At 43.5% G+C, this 13113-nt stretch overlaps 1 protein-coding gene across 1 annotated transcript in view; it reads right to left on the reverse strand.

Moving 5' to 3' along the window:
- Positions 1 to 3015: 3015 nt before the first annotated feature.
- The window catches only part of pi4kab (phosphatidylinositol 4-kinase, catalytic, alpha b), a 29806-nt gene continuing 19708 nt past the window's right edge, over positions 3016 to 13113 (reverse strand). Inside the window, exons 34-54 of the mRNA XM_071918523.2 lie at positions 12754 to 12905; positions 12530 to 12637; positions 12265 to 12392; positions 11425 to 11583; positions 11175 to 11254; positions 10649 to 10848; positions 10232 to 10322; positions 8841 to 9008; positions 8273 to 8326; positions 8021 to 8141; positions 7759 to 7888; positions 6713 to 6856; positions 6532 to 6602; positions 6336 to 6442; positions 6062 to 6166; positions 5772 to 5897; positions 5496 to 5616; positions 5108 to 5267; positions 4930 to 5019; positions 4322 to 4405; positions 3016 to 4199 (exon numbers count right to left, since the gene is read on the reverse strand). Of these exons, the coding sequence (XP_071774624.1) occupies positions 4148 to 4199; positions 4322 to 4405; positions 4930 to 5019; positions 5108 to 5267; positions 5496 to 5616; positions 5772 to 5897; positions 6062 to 6166; positions 6336 to 6442; positions 6532 to 6602; positions 6713 to 6856; positions 7759 to 7888; positions 8021 to 8141; positions 8273 to 8326; positions 8841 to 9008; positions 10232 to 10322; positions 10649 to 10848; positions 11175 to 11254; positions 11425 to 11583; positions 12265 to 12392; positions 12530 to 12637; positions 12754 to 12905 (2451 nt within the window). The 3' untranslated portion in view covers positions 3016 to 4147. The remainder of the gene's footprint in view (positions 4200 to 4321; positions 4406 to 4929; positions 5020 to 5107; positions 5268 to 5495; positions 5617 to 5771; positions 5898 to 6061; positions 6167 to 6335; positions 6443 to 6531; positions 6603 to 6712; positions 6857 to 7758; positions 7889 to 8020; positions 8142 to 8272; positions 8327 to 8840; positions 9009 to 10231; positions 10323 to 10648; positions 10849 to 11174; positions 11255 to 11424; positions 11584 to 12264; positions 12393 to 12529; positions 12638 to 12753; positions 12906 to 13113) is intronic.

Here is a 13113-nt window from a genome sequence, read left to right on the forward strand (position 1 = left end):
CTGATTAGCTCCAGCATCTCATCAATAGGCCCTGACTGTCTGCACTGGCCTTTGGACAAATGGCCCTTTCTGCTCAGCTTCACTCCTTACAGCTTTAATGGCTGGAACGGCTTGGAGAAGAGTTAATTATTGCATAGCACATGGCTGGCATACAGGGCCACGGCTGCACCAGTTCAGGGAGCATGAATGTGTCACAAGACGCCCCTTCACTTCAACACATGTGATGAGCAAAGATACATAGAGATATATATAGAGATACAGAGAGAGAGAGGGAGAGAGAGAGAGAGAGAGAGAGAGAGAGAGAGAGAGAGAGAGAGAGAGAGAGAGAGAGAGGAGAGAGAAGAGAGATGAGAGAGAGAGAGAGAGAGAGAGAGAGAGAGAGAGAGAGAGAGAGAGAGAGAGAGGTTTCCACTTAATAGATTAGGTGGGTTTACCCAATTATACCACTCATGCATGAGCAAATACAAACACAAACATCTCAGTACACACATGGTGGATAATTACTCACTTATGCTGACATAGCAATAATAGCTTATTTTCTCATGTACCGGTCTGAGTTTGAGAGTATCCACATGTGAGCACTTGAACCCGTCAAGGCAATCAGAATCATTGTCTCATGGTTTAATCATGATACACTGTTAAAGGTGATAAACTGATAGTGGATAGTGGCTTCAAGCAAAGTCCACACATTGTAACTTTGCAATATTTATCAACATATAGTTCATATCTGGGTATATAAGGGTGGGTAAACGTGTACAATCTGCCCTTCTCTCTTTGAAGATACACTCTCTCCTCCACACACACCCTATTCTTACTTTCCCTATGCTGCCATCATCATTATCCGCAATGGGGCAATTTAGCTCCAAAAGGATTTGTTTAATTGGTAACAGAATATGAGGGACACATGCCATTTCCAATGTCATGTGGTGAAATAACATTTTTTTGTGAGATATTTCATGAAACAGGTACCTCACCCTGAGAATACTACACAAGAACTAGATGATACCACAGTTTGAGACAGACACCTACAGCCACGGATCGTGTACCGACCTAAACGCTTTGAAGTTACATTTGCCACCACATGGCCAAAACACAACAGGCCTCATTCAGTCCTAGGTGCAGATTTCCAGCCTGTATACCGTACATCTTGAATTTGAAGCTCTAGACGAAACAACAGGGATTAGATCAGTAGACCTTGAGGACCATGGGGAGTAGCCATGACAGACTTCGCTGGTGAGTGATCTGAACTCATCAAAAATACATCAAGGTGTGTCCCCTCTGGACATCTGTACGTAATGAAATATTAACCAAATGTAGTACCTCGAATCCACCCACAAACAACCACCAGCTGTATTTTCTTAAATGACATGGGTATTAATCAGAGCCACTGGGATATCAGCTATAAGAGCAGCCCTATGTACTGTCATGGGATCTCTATCTTTCTCACTATCTCTCACTCTTTCTCTCTCTTAGTCATTGTTTGAGTCACAGGAGCACAGCCTCCAGCATGTTGACTTGAGCTGTCCTGGCTCTTTCCTCGGGGCTATCACTCTCATGTGCTGACACACCCAACAGCCCAGCGCTCAACCCCCACCCCACCCCACCCCACCCTACCCTCGCCCTCACCTAATTTTACATGGATGCTGCACTGAAGTTGCTCATTCTGAAGATGAATGAATAATTCATCCATGATGGTCAGAAAGCAGAGCGAGCGAGCCGAGTCAGCCACTGCTGCATTTTCCTCTTTCCAAATGGAGGGATTTAGCGTTTTCCAACTTTCCCTTTAGAAGCACTCAGCAATTATTGAGATGTTCTTGAGCTATGGATTTACTGCTGTATTGCCATGCCAACTGTTTTCCCAGAATTCCCTGATCAGTGTGCCTCTCTTAGGATTGTTAGTTTCAGTTTTCTCACATATCACTGTAGGTCTCGGTGCAGAATGTAGCACACCACTCCCAGTCACTGCCATACACCACAGTCTAACACCCTTAGGAGACTGAGCAGAGACTCGCCCACTGGAATGCCACCTAACTTAAAGTGTAACACTTTTGAGTTTGGCAGTTTTATTCCCATTTTCAGTTCATGTGTGTGACGTAACCTGTTTGACAAGATTGTACGAGGTATTTCAACCACGGAGCAGCGTTTCAAGCCTGTGTTTCAAGCCAGCAGAAACAGGCAAGCACATGTTGGTCAAAGTAATGCTGCTCTCGTTGGAAGACGAGACATTTCTTCTTCAAAAGCAGAGAGGGCCATCGCATCTGTCTGGATCCTTGGTTTGACAGGTGCAAATGCTTTAGGGCTTTACTTTCCTTTGAGCAAAACAGGCCAAATGCATGACACCATTAAAACAAATACTGCCTCAGTTCTGTTTCAGAAATATTTTCTTGTTTTCTAGTCTTTCTAGTCTTCTCTACATGTGAGATGTCCTGAATTCACGATGAAGGATATTGTGGCAGCCTATTTGTTTTTCTAAATAATTAGGAATATCTTGTGTGTATAAATCAGAACTGAGGATGTACTTCTGCCTGGCACCCAAGAGAAAGATGGAAAGACATTTGTCATTGTGTGCTGCCCCCTGGTGGAGGTAAATAGTACAGAGTGTAGATACAAAAGGCAAGAGAAATATGTAGGTAGGTATGTAGGTCTAAAATTACTAATATAAAGTGAACAGCCTGCTGAGTGTTGGACCACAGTACCAAGACAGGCATTAAGGCAGCGCTGCAGGACTTCAAGTTGTTGCCCTGCATTTGTTTGCATTTCCCAGTTTCTAACATCCCCTAACTGCCATAACTTTTACCTACTCTCTATGGCATTTACCCTGCTTTGTTTTCCCTCACATACACAGTCAGTTTGACGCACAGTGTTTTCTCTCCTAACAGGTAAATAATTGATTTCTGTGTGCTTTCTCTCAATTGCTGCTGCAGGGCATTTCAACACTTGCTTATACCGCCAAGTGTAACTGTACTTATGTGACAGAACAAGGTTTTATACTCAATGAAACACTGTCAGCAAGGATTAAACTTAATAGATCTTTATTTGATTTCATATATTCTAGGCATTCTCATTCAAAAGGCATGAAGATAGAAAAGGAGACAGAAAATGGGTCATGGATATAAATATACAAAGAGAGGCAGAATCTTTACAATCAGTAACATTACATAAAGGCTTAAACTAACCGTATGGACATGGGGCACTGCGTTTTGGATTACTAAAGCAACTTTCACCAAAAGCCACACTGGACACAGGTTATGTGGTAGTTAACACCTAACTTTATGTCCCTGTCCAACCCTCAAGCTGTGCCTTACCTTTAACCACAGACAATAAAAAAGTTTGATTTATGTGCATTATCCCCCCCTTTGGCAATGCTAAACATAGAAAACTCAGCCCCAGTGCATCCCAGAATTTGTGTGCATCATTTCTCCTTTGGTAACTCCAAATATGGAAATCCGCAAAACCAAAACGGACAGTGTAACCCATGTCTATACAGCCAGTCCTCACTGTTAAATACAAGCAGTTGACGAGTACCATGCCACGGATCAAAGAACTCTGATTGGTCCATTAAAAAGAGAAGCACAGTAGTACAGTCAAGTACAAGATCACAGAATAGGCCACATTGGTCAGAACTGAAACCAGTCTACATCAGCTACTTCAAGTATCCAATTAAATCTCAAAACATACAATACATACAATACATATTGTCAACCCCATCTAAAATCAATAGCTTTTAGAATCCACATTCTACGAACATTACAAATCATTTTAAAATTGGCACAAACTCTGTTAAAGTATATATTTACTAAACGTGCAGATTATCAAGAGTTGTTTTTTTCCTCCAAGTGCACAGAAGTCAAGATGCCAGTGCAATAATATTAATAATAATAATAATAATAATAATATTGATTTCAACATAACATAATAAATATAGGATTAGACAAGTAATACCAAAACAAAATATGATTTGAGGGGAAACAAGAAGCTAAAGCAAACAATGGACAACATCCAGCAATCCGCAATAACAAAGAGCCACACACAATCTTCAGTGCTGAACATTAACAAACACGCACACACACATACACACATGCACACACACATACACACACACACACCATCTACCAGCCAATATATGCACATACTTAGGCACAGAAGTTTAGTATGGGATCTGGTTTTGGTAGTACTGGATCATGTCATAGGTTTTACTCCTGTAAAAGAAGAATGAGCAATCAGACAAATATAAACAACGCTTTTGGAAGAAGAAGAATAAGAAGAATAATTATGTAAACTGGCAGCTGAATAAAGTCGTCAAGGTGTGTGTTGCACTGACCTGTTGCTGAGGAAGCAGTTCTGGATGACTTTAATGATGAAGGCAGCTGCCTCCTTCTCACTCACACTTGGGTTGAATCGCTGCCTGGAGGTGAGGGAACGAGACCATGAGCGACAACAGTGGATTACATTTTCACATTCACATGTCTATATTGAATTTCAATTTAATATAGAGGAGTCACAGTTTGGACAAAATTTTCACATTTAGCAGATTCATCTCCCTCCTTAAATGTATTTAAAAGAAAAATAAAAGAGGCTTTGATTTCAGACGGCTGCTAATTCTCTCAGTTACACATTTGATCGCTTACCTTAATATCCTGGAGATTTATATGATTTATTAACATTTGTTGTACCAGTTTACTCATCACTATTATGTAACTACATTTCAGTAATTGTATTTTCATTATTGTAACTACTTAAAATGAACTTTCAATGTTTGTAATTTACTTAGTAAGGTTTTGAAATAAGCTCATCTTGGGCTTTTTATCTCACCTGCACATGTATATTTCTTTCCCTTTCTCTCTATGCTAATTCTCTTAATGTATTTTTTGTTTGTGTGTTAAACTAAACTAAACTCACACACAGACAAATCCATGAGTTCGGACTCACTTGAGCAACTTGATGGTCTGTCCTCTGAAGCAGGGAAGGCCAGTATCCAGCATGAGGGTAACTAAGGAGACCACTGCATCCATGTAGGGCCTGATTAACGAGAGGAACTTGTCTTCATGTACATGTTAGCCAGCTTAACTGTGTGGCGAATACTTGCTGCACACTGCCACATACTCACCTGACAGCCAGGTATCCCCTAACACACATCTCCATGAACCATTTGAAGGGCGTTGCCTCCATCTTGCCACCCATGATCATCACCATCTCATCTGTCAGCTTGATATCCGGCTCCCAGCCAAGGTTTCCACCAGGAGAACTTTCGAACATGAACCCAAAATCTGGTGACACACACACACACACACACACACACACACACACACACACACACACGCACACACACACACACACACACACACACACACACACACACACACACACACACACACACACACACAAGCTTAGGATTTTTTTTAATGATCCAGTATCAAGTCAAAGTGTGAAGATGAACAAATTCTAGCGTAGTTAATAGAAATACAGTCATTCAAATCAGAGCCACACACACACACCGATGTGGATGAGGTGGCCCTGGCTGTCCAGCATGATGTTGCCGTTGTGTCTGTCTTTGATCTGCAGCAGAAACAGCAGCAGGCTGTAAGCCGCCATACTGCGAATGAAGTTGTACCGCGCCTAGATGGAGAGAAGAAGAGAGATTGAACCGCATGCCAGGGTAAGCACTGAGAAATATGGTCTCATCTTACAGCTGTGGTGTAATGCATTGGTGTGGATGACTGATTGATGACTGAGTAAGCACGCAGAAGGTTGTGAGATATTATGTCGTTTACCTTCTGGAACGCCAGTGTGGACTCGTCTCCATATTGGTTCCTGAAATAGTCGTACATGCCAAAGTCTGTCTGCCGCCCCAGCTGGTCACGAGACTTGCAGTCCGGGATGCACTCAATCACTCCACACTGTGGCCCAAGATCATTACATAACAGAAGAGCGAGAGGGGGTTTGATTACAGAGGGAAATTATACCTGCAGTTGTATCATCTTAGTGGGAAATCTGTTTTGGACATCGTTCCTCTCGAGAAGTGATCTAGGGGAAGATATTGAATGGTTTTGTATGGACTCACTCCAGGAGCAGTGGCCACCACCCTGTAGGGAAACACGTAGAGGTCCAAGCCCACCAGCTGGAAGATGTTCTTAAACAGGCCGATGATCTGAAGAGCCAGCATGTCCTGCAAACAAAATAAAGTATATGGTAAAGGGAGAGCATACAAGAAGACATTACAGACATAAAGCTAGAGGAAGATCTGTTGATGTTTTTGGCCAGATGGACGGGAGAAGACAAGGCTAGGTGAACACGAGGGCTACGTGAAAGGTGAGGAGTGAGAGACTAAGTGAGACCTGTCTGCAGTCGTCTCCCACTTTAAAGATGGCCGCCTGCCAGCAGATTCTCTTGGCCTCCTCTTCACTCTTCGCCTCGTCCAGAGAATCCGAGCGACACTGCAGACCTGAGAGGAAGACATCGCGACACATTGACTGGCTGCAGAGAATTGATTTGAGAAGTACAACATTTATGTGCCTTCGACACTGACAGTACCTTCTTTTTCCAGCTCACTGACTCCACACCTCCTGACTTTGAATTTGGCCAGGTAGGGAGCTTTAGCGGCGCTGGATGGAGGCACAAAGCGATACAGTAAGGCTTGCAGTGCAGTGGGACCATCGGCATTATTTGTGAATCGTGGTAAATGTAAAGAGGGTAAAGAGGTGTTGAGGCCTACCTCTGCATGGGGGTCCCAGACTTGTAATCTATATCCAGGACTATGGCCTCGGGGTTACTGGGGAGATAACAGCCAGGCTGGACCTTGATCTCTGACATGGCTTTGAGGCAGGCCCTCTTCCTCTCATCACCCTTAGGAAAAGGTCTGATGATGACAAACAAAAACAACGTGAATACAGAGTTTCCATACCTCCATCTCTACCTCTGATTTCCTGTTTACTGACAGTGGCATGCATGGGCATCTCACTGAGTGATTTCAGACCACAGGTGACAGTTAGGGCTCTGCTGGGGAGTCACTGGGGTAGAAAGTAATAGAGAGGAGAGGCGAGAGGACCTGAGACGTGGGGTTTCTTTAAAGATGTTTTTCCCCTGGATAGCTGCAATTAACAACCTAATGAGGTAAGTGGGGAATTTTCTCAACCTCTAATGGGATGAAAAAATGCTCCCTCTAGGACTCAGCGCTAACGGGCCCTGTCAGAAAACTACGCAGATGCAACACAGCATGCAATGTCTTCCAGACCAATGGATAATCAGAGAGACATTAGAGCAATCAATGGCCAAATAAATGAACAACAAAGGGATTTAGGGAGTAAATCACTAGGGGAGGAAGGCAGGGAAAGGCAGAAAATATCTAGACTCATGGGAGATTAGTTATCACCTCATAAACACCTTGAAGGTCACCTAGAGGCCAGTGTTATTCATTAAGTATGATATCCAAAATAAGAGGAAAGTTCCACTGTAGTGCTACTTTGAGGCCTTTGGCAGAGTTCAGCTTCTCAGCTTCACTCATTCTCTCACTTCTTTCAATCTCTGCCTCAGGTTGTGATTGTATTGTATCACGACTTGACAGCACGTTAAGTGAGGAAGATGGGAAAGAGAGAGGAAGAGAGAAAAAAGCAGAGAAAGAAAATGCTAAAGGTGAGGAAGATGGGAGAGAAAAGCGAGATACAGAGAAAATTAAGAGACAGAAGGAAGAAGAACGAGAGAAAAACAGAGAAAGAGAAGGCTGTTTGCATGTAGAGACGACCAAAGACAGTGCGCTCGTACTTGATGAGGGCGGACACATTGGTGATCTTGTTGAAGAAGTCAAATTCTCTCTGGTAGAAGTCCTTGGCCGGGCCAGACAGAGAGCCAGTGATCTCCTCCACCATCTGTTCCAACAGCTCGCCTATGTCGGCTGTAGAGGGAGAGAAGATCATAGTTTTGTGTATTTGTATGTGTGTGTGAGAGAGAGTGAGTGAGTGAGTGAAAGAGAGAGAGAGAGAGAGAGAGATAGAGAGAGAGATACAGAGAGAGAGAGATATCTCACGGTCTTTCTGGTGTCCCTCCTCATCCAGGTAGATGTTGGTCTTCATGTTCCAGATGAACTGGTGGGCCAGCAGCTGAGACTTCTGAGCGGCCCACAGGATGTACTCTCTCACATAACCCATCTACACATCCAGGTCATAACGGGAGAGAGAGAGAGAGAGAGAGGAAGAGAGGAAAAAGAGTTACAATAAATTACTAATCTGGAGATATCTGCGCTCTCAACGCAGTATACTGAATCAGTAACCAACTGTACCTTGTCATAACGGAGCGCTTGGACGATTTGAGGAATGTAAAACAAAATGGCATCCTGGAAACAGAGGAAGAAAATTAGTTACTGGGGAGAAGGTAGAAAATAAATTGCAATCTCGAATAGTCAAATGTTTCACACAAGCGTATGTCATAACTGTATCATAAACAAGTGAAACATCGTCCCCCACAAATGATGCAGGCACCCTTTGGGCCAATCAGAAACAAGATGCAACTTTCATCATAATGTGACAGATGAAGCACTTCTGGTAATTAGTGTGGTATGGTAAACTGTGTAATGTCACAGTTTCATCAAAATTGGACCAGTGGTGTCTGAGATATAATGTTGGAGTTATAACGTTTGACCTTTGTTTACAGTGCCACCATTAGGCCACTCAGTGTTATTCTTACACGCTGAAACACAGCGCCAAGATGCATTATCCCTCCCAGTTTCATCAAAATCAGACTAGCGTTGTCTGAGAAATCACCTGAGATATCACATTGATTTTATTGCATGGGGGACAAAAATAAAGCCAGGTCAAATGCAACAGCTGACTGTGTGTGTGTGTGCTTACGGGAGGAAAGGAGCGGAGCACTTTGACCCCATACTGGGCCGTGAGGGGGTGAGGAGGGTACATGGAGGAGAAGTAGGAGAGTCCAGTAGGAGGATCTGCTGGGGCCCAGCACAGAATGTGACTCAGCTCCGGAGAGTCAGCATCGATGGTGTGCCACGTCACCAAGAACTGAAGAAACAACAAAAAGAGAGAAGAGGGAAAAATGAGAAACACGAAGAGAAATTAATCAACTTCAGCCAACATTTTGAATCGCTGCTTGGCTGGGATCTATGTCGATTGCAGCGCGCATCACAGATCCATATTTCCATATCAAATATGACAGCAACCTGACTTGAGGTCGTGACCCCGAGCCTGGCTTTGCACTAACTAGCCCCTGGAGGAAGCCGTGTTCGTTAGTTACCAAAGTGACTGGAATAAACAACTATGAGATGTCAAGGAGGATCATCATGTAAATCACAGTGGCCTCCTGGGAAGCCTGTACGCTGCCTCCCCCGCTCCTTCCATCCCTCTGAAAGGTAGACAGACATGAGGCTCATTAAGAGTCCAGCCAGGTAGAACTAAACCAACGGGACGAGAGGAAGCTAGAGGGAGAGAGAGCGATTTCTTCAATAACACCACCACCATTTCTCAAGTGACAGAGATAATACAGCCACTTAAAACTTTACATTACGTGACAAAGACTTTTTTCCTTCTCTATAACTTTTGTTACAATTAAAATATTAATACTGAGACGGATTCAGGGCCACAGACGGATTCAGGGCCACAGACGGATTCAGGGAACAGCTATACTAAATGTATTAGAGAGGAATGAGACCAGGGTGTGCAGACAGCCATATCTCATAGAGACAGAAGTCTAAGAGCATGGCAGGCGAGTGTATACTAAGGAGGGAGGACCGGTAGGCATTATAAAAACTGTGGGAAGTGGGAAGCCAGGGATTGGCAACTTGTCTAGGTATCGTGTGATATCAATCAAATCTCACACTATTTATGTGTATTTATGGTTTAAGATTCAGGTTGAAAGTTGTGTTGTCAAATTTGATGGAATTCCACACAGCCTGTCACAAGTACTTGGTTGTACTGTACCAGATATGGGCTCTTTGGCAAAGTTCCCTTTTTTCCCCAATCGTGTCAAACTGATTAAACCCCCCACTCAAAACTCATTAGCAATTGCCGTCTTTGCTTCACTTGTTTCCGGGGAACCATGCCCACAAACCCGCTTAGCTTTAATGTGTACCTATTTTCTACCCCTAATAAAATCAGGCTAAAACAAGTCCAGTATGAATCAATCCAATTGGTCCAGTTCCAGGTCTTTCACACTAGTATTGAAATGTTGTCCCTTGACAGGACGGCAGAGACAACCAAGAGCACACGTAGCAGGCAGAGGACCTCACCTTGACAGCCTCGGGAACATCACACACAGCAGCTGGATCCATACGCACCAGGCGGGTCACCTCTAACACAATGGCCTCTGTGTTTTTAAATCTGAAAGACAAATGAGTAAGTGACTGACAGACTGACCAACTGTGAGTAAGCCTATGTGAAGGGCCACAGTACTGGAGTCTGGTCTCCAGACCACTTTTCTGATGTCTTGGATTTGTCTCATGCCTATTTTGACTCGGACCTGTCTTGGTCTCGGCCACTACTGGATGTTGACTCAACTTTTTCCCGCCTATATAAAAATTTGCAAAGATAAGTTTTTCTCCACCCGATCAATCTTCATTTGTTTTCTCTCTTGACTCGACTGGATCTGGTCTTGGCATTGACTTGGACTCTGAGGTGGTCTGGACTACAGCTCGGCCTCTGTGTACCTGGCAGGCAGCTGCAGGGCTAGATAAGGTGCTATGCTCCAGGCCAGGTTGACGTTGTCCTTCCACTGTTTCTCAGTCAGACTGATGTATTTGGACCTCCAGTTGGCGATGCTGGTCTCCACTGACTGGTCAGTAGAGATGGCCAGCTCCTGGGTGGACAAGGGGTTGTACCACGTCGTCAGCCGCTCAATCTCGCTGGCCTGCAGAGAGACATACAGGTGGTAGTTTTACTAAGAAGCATGCAACTTTCAATATTTTGTTGTAGAGGTGGAGGTACACAAAGTCGTTTTTTGGTCAATGCAGATGGGCAACACTACTTACAATAAAGTGAGACAAAAGGTAAAAAAATCGAGACAAGAGTCATGATTACAGCAATACAGAGCCATCTCTTTGGGCGCTGTTGCCCATCATAGTTGCCCAATAAGGCACCCTGCGTATTACTGCCTAAAGGTATCTAAAGACTTTTGTAAGTATTACCATATACTGTATTTGTGAATATAAATAGATGTAGAGCAAAGGTTAGTACCAGTAGGGCCAGTAATAGAGTCCTGCGTTTCATGTAGTACTTGTGCAGCTGAGAGCCTCTGTTGCTTTTCTTAGACAGTCCTGAAACAGCAAGGCAGCAGTGCATCAATAATACATCATGGCAGAGCAAACTATATTCATGTAATAATTGTTTCATGTATGAATACTAAGTATGGAGCAACGGGGCTTAGTTTCACTGTGACTGTCTGCACAGCACATAGTGTACTCCAGTGTAGCGTAATGTGTTTTACCTGATTTCTTCGATATGGTGGACATCCCAGAGGACAGAGGGTAGGTGTTGATCCATCCCTGAGCCACCTGCTGCCTCTGGCCCACCGCCGCGTCAAGACTGCTCCGGCTGTCTGTCACTGTAACTACAGACAGGCTGTTCACCGACATGTCCTGGGGGTCTGCACAAAGGAAACATTCATTTATCCAACAATTCCATCATCAATCTGTCACTCTACCAGATATCAACTTTACGGGGGAAATGTTTACAGTTTGGTTTACAGGGATTCACTGGGTTGTAGCTGGAAAACATGCTTGTTTACTTAAAGAGGAAGCTCTAAAGACAGTTTGGTCTGCATTAATGAATATTCACTACCTTCTCCCTTAGAAATAAGAGAGGAGAGTTTGACCCACTCCCTAATCTAATATCTGTCATGTCCCCTCTCTGACCACTAGGCCACCCTGCTGTGTAGTGTACAAGGTCACTGTGATAAAGCCCATGATGATATCTTGAAAATCAGCATGCATTTTCAGGTCTGAAACTAATGGTGTCACAATACTAAAACAGCCATCTGGATGTAATAGTTCAGACCACCATTCTTGTCCTTAAAATCAATCCTCCATTCATTGTCAGTGGAGCAGCTCCAGGCTGTGCATTGGTGTAACTTCACAGAAAGGAATTTACTATGGAACATAAAAAGCAGGAAAAAGGAGGAAAATAACCCATTAGAAACTTTTTTAAAAATCCCCAAAAACTAATCGTGAAAAAAGTGAAAAAATTGCATCCATAAATAACAAATGTTAATTCTTAAATTGGATGATGTTGATAATTTAGTTGTTAAGTTGTTTCTTTATTGCTGTACCTGGAGGAACCAGCTGGTTGGCAGCCAGATATTTCTTGTCAGACAGCAGGCTGGCATAGAACTTGATCATTATGCTGATGTCTTCTCTCAGCCTCTTCTCTGTTTGAGTGGGAAATTTAGGAGCGACACTACAGAAAAAGAGAGATGGCAATAACATTAATGGACAAATGAACAAATGGATGGGTTTATTCACACAGAAAAAAAAAAAAAAAAATCACACAGAGAGATTTCATCTGCCAAGAAGACAGATTTGAATTATTCCTACCTAAAGTAGTCAAAGGCTGTGGAATAGATCTTCTCCCGCAGCACATTTCTGATGGTGGCATTGGTCACGACATCAGCATGCAGAAGAGTCAGACCCAGAGTCAGCAGCCTGGAATAAAGCGAAGTGTTGGCACAATAATCTTAAGTTTGATACATTTGTCAGAGCTTTCTAGTACAGTGTCTAAGGTACAACCACTTGTCTGTTGGAACAATGAGACACGGTACCTGTATCTTGGTCCTATGGCAGCAACATGCCTGTTCAGGCTGCTCTTGGCTCCTCCAACGCTCAGGGACAGCGACCTCTGCAGAATGGCGGTGAATATCTCCACCTGGTCAGCACTGCTGTACTTGGCTATCTCAAACCTCTGCACCAGGAACTGTGGAGGGAAGCAAGGAAGCAGAGGGAATGAATGAAGATAAAGAGAGGTGACAGTTTCCTGCCCTTACTTGCCTACAGTGCTTAGCCCAGTTCCACTCTATGAAGTATAATACCACAAGTGTTACGGCAGAGTTCAGGCAGAGAGCCAAACCAAGGTTTACAATGGTCAACTCTTAAAGCTGCACCATGCAAGACGTTTATGTAAA

The sequence above is a fragment of the Centroberyx gerrardi genome, chromosome 8 (genome assembly GCF_048128805.1).
Source record: "Centroberyx gerrardi isolate f3 chromosome 8, fCenGer3.hap1.cur.20231027, whole genome shotgun sequence".
Taxonomy (NCBI): domain Eukaryota; kingdom Metazoa; phylum Chordata; class Actinopteri; order Beryciformes; family Berycidae; genus Centroberyx; species Centroberyx gerrardi.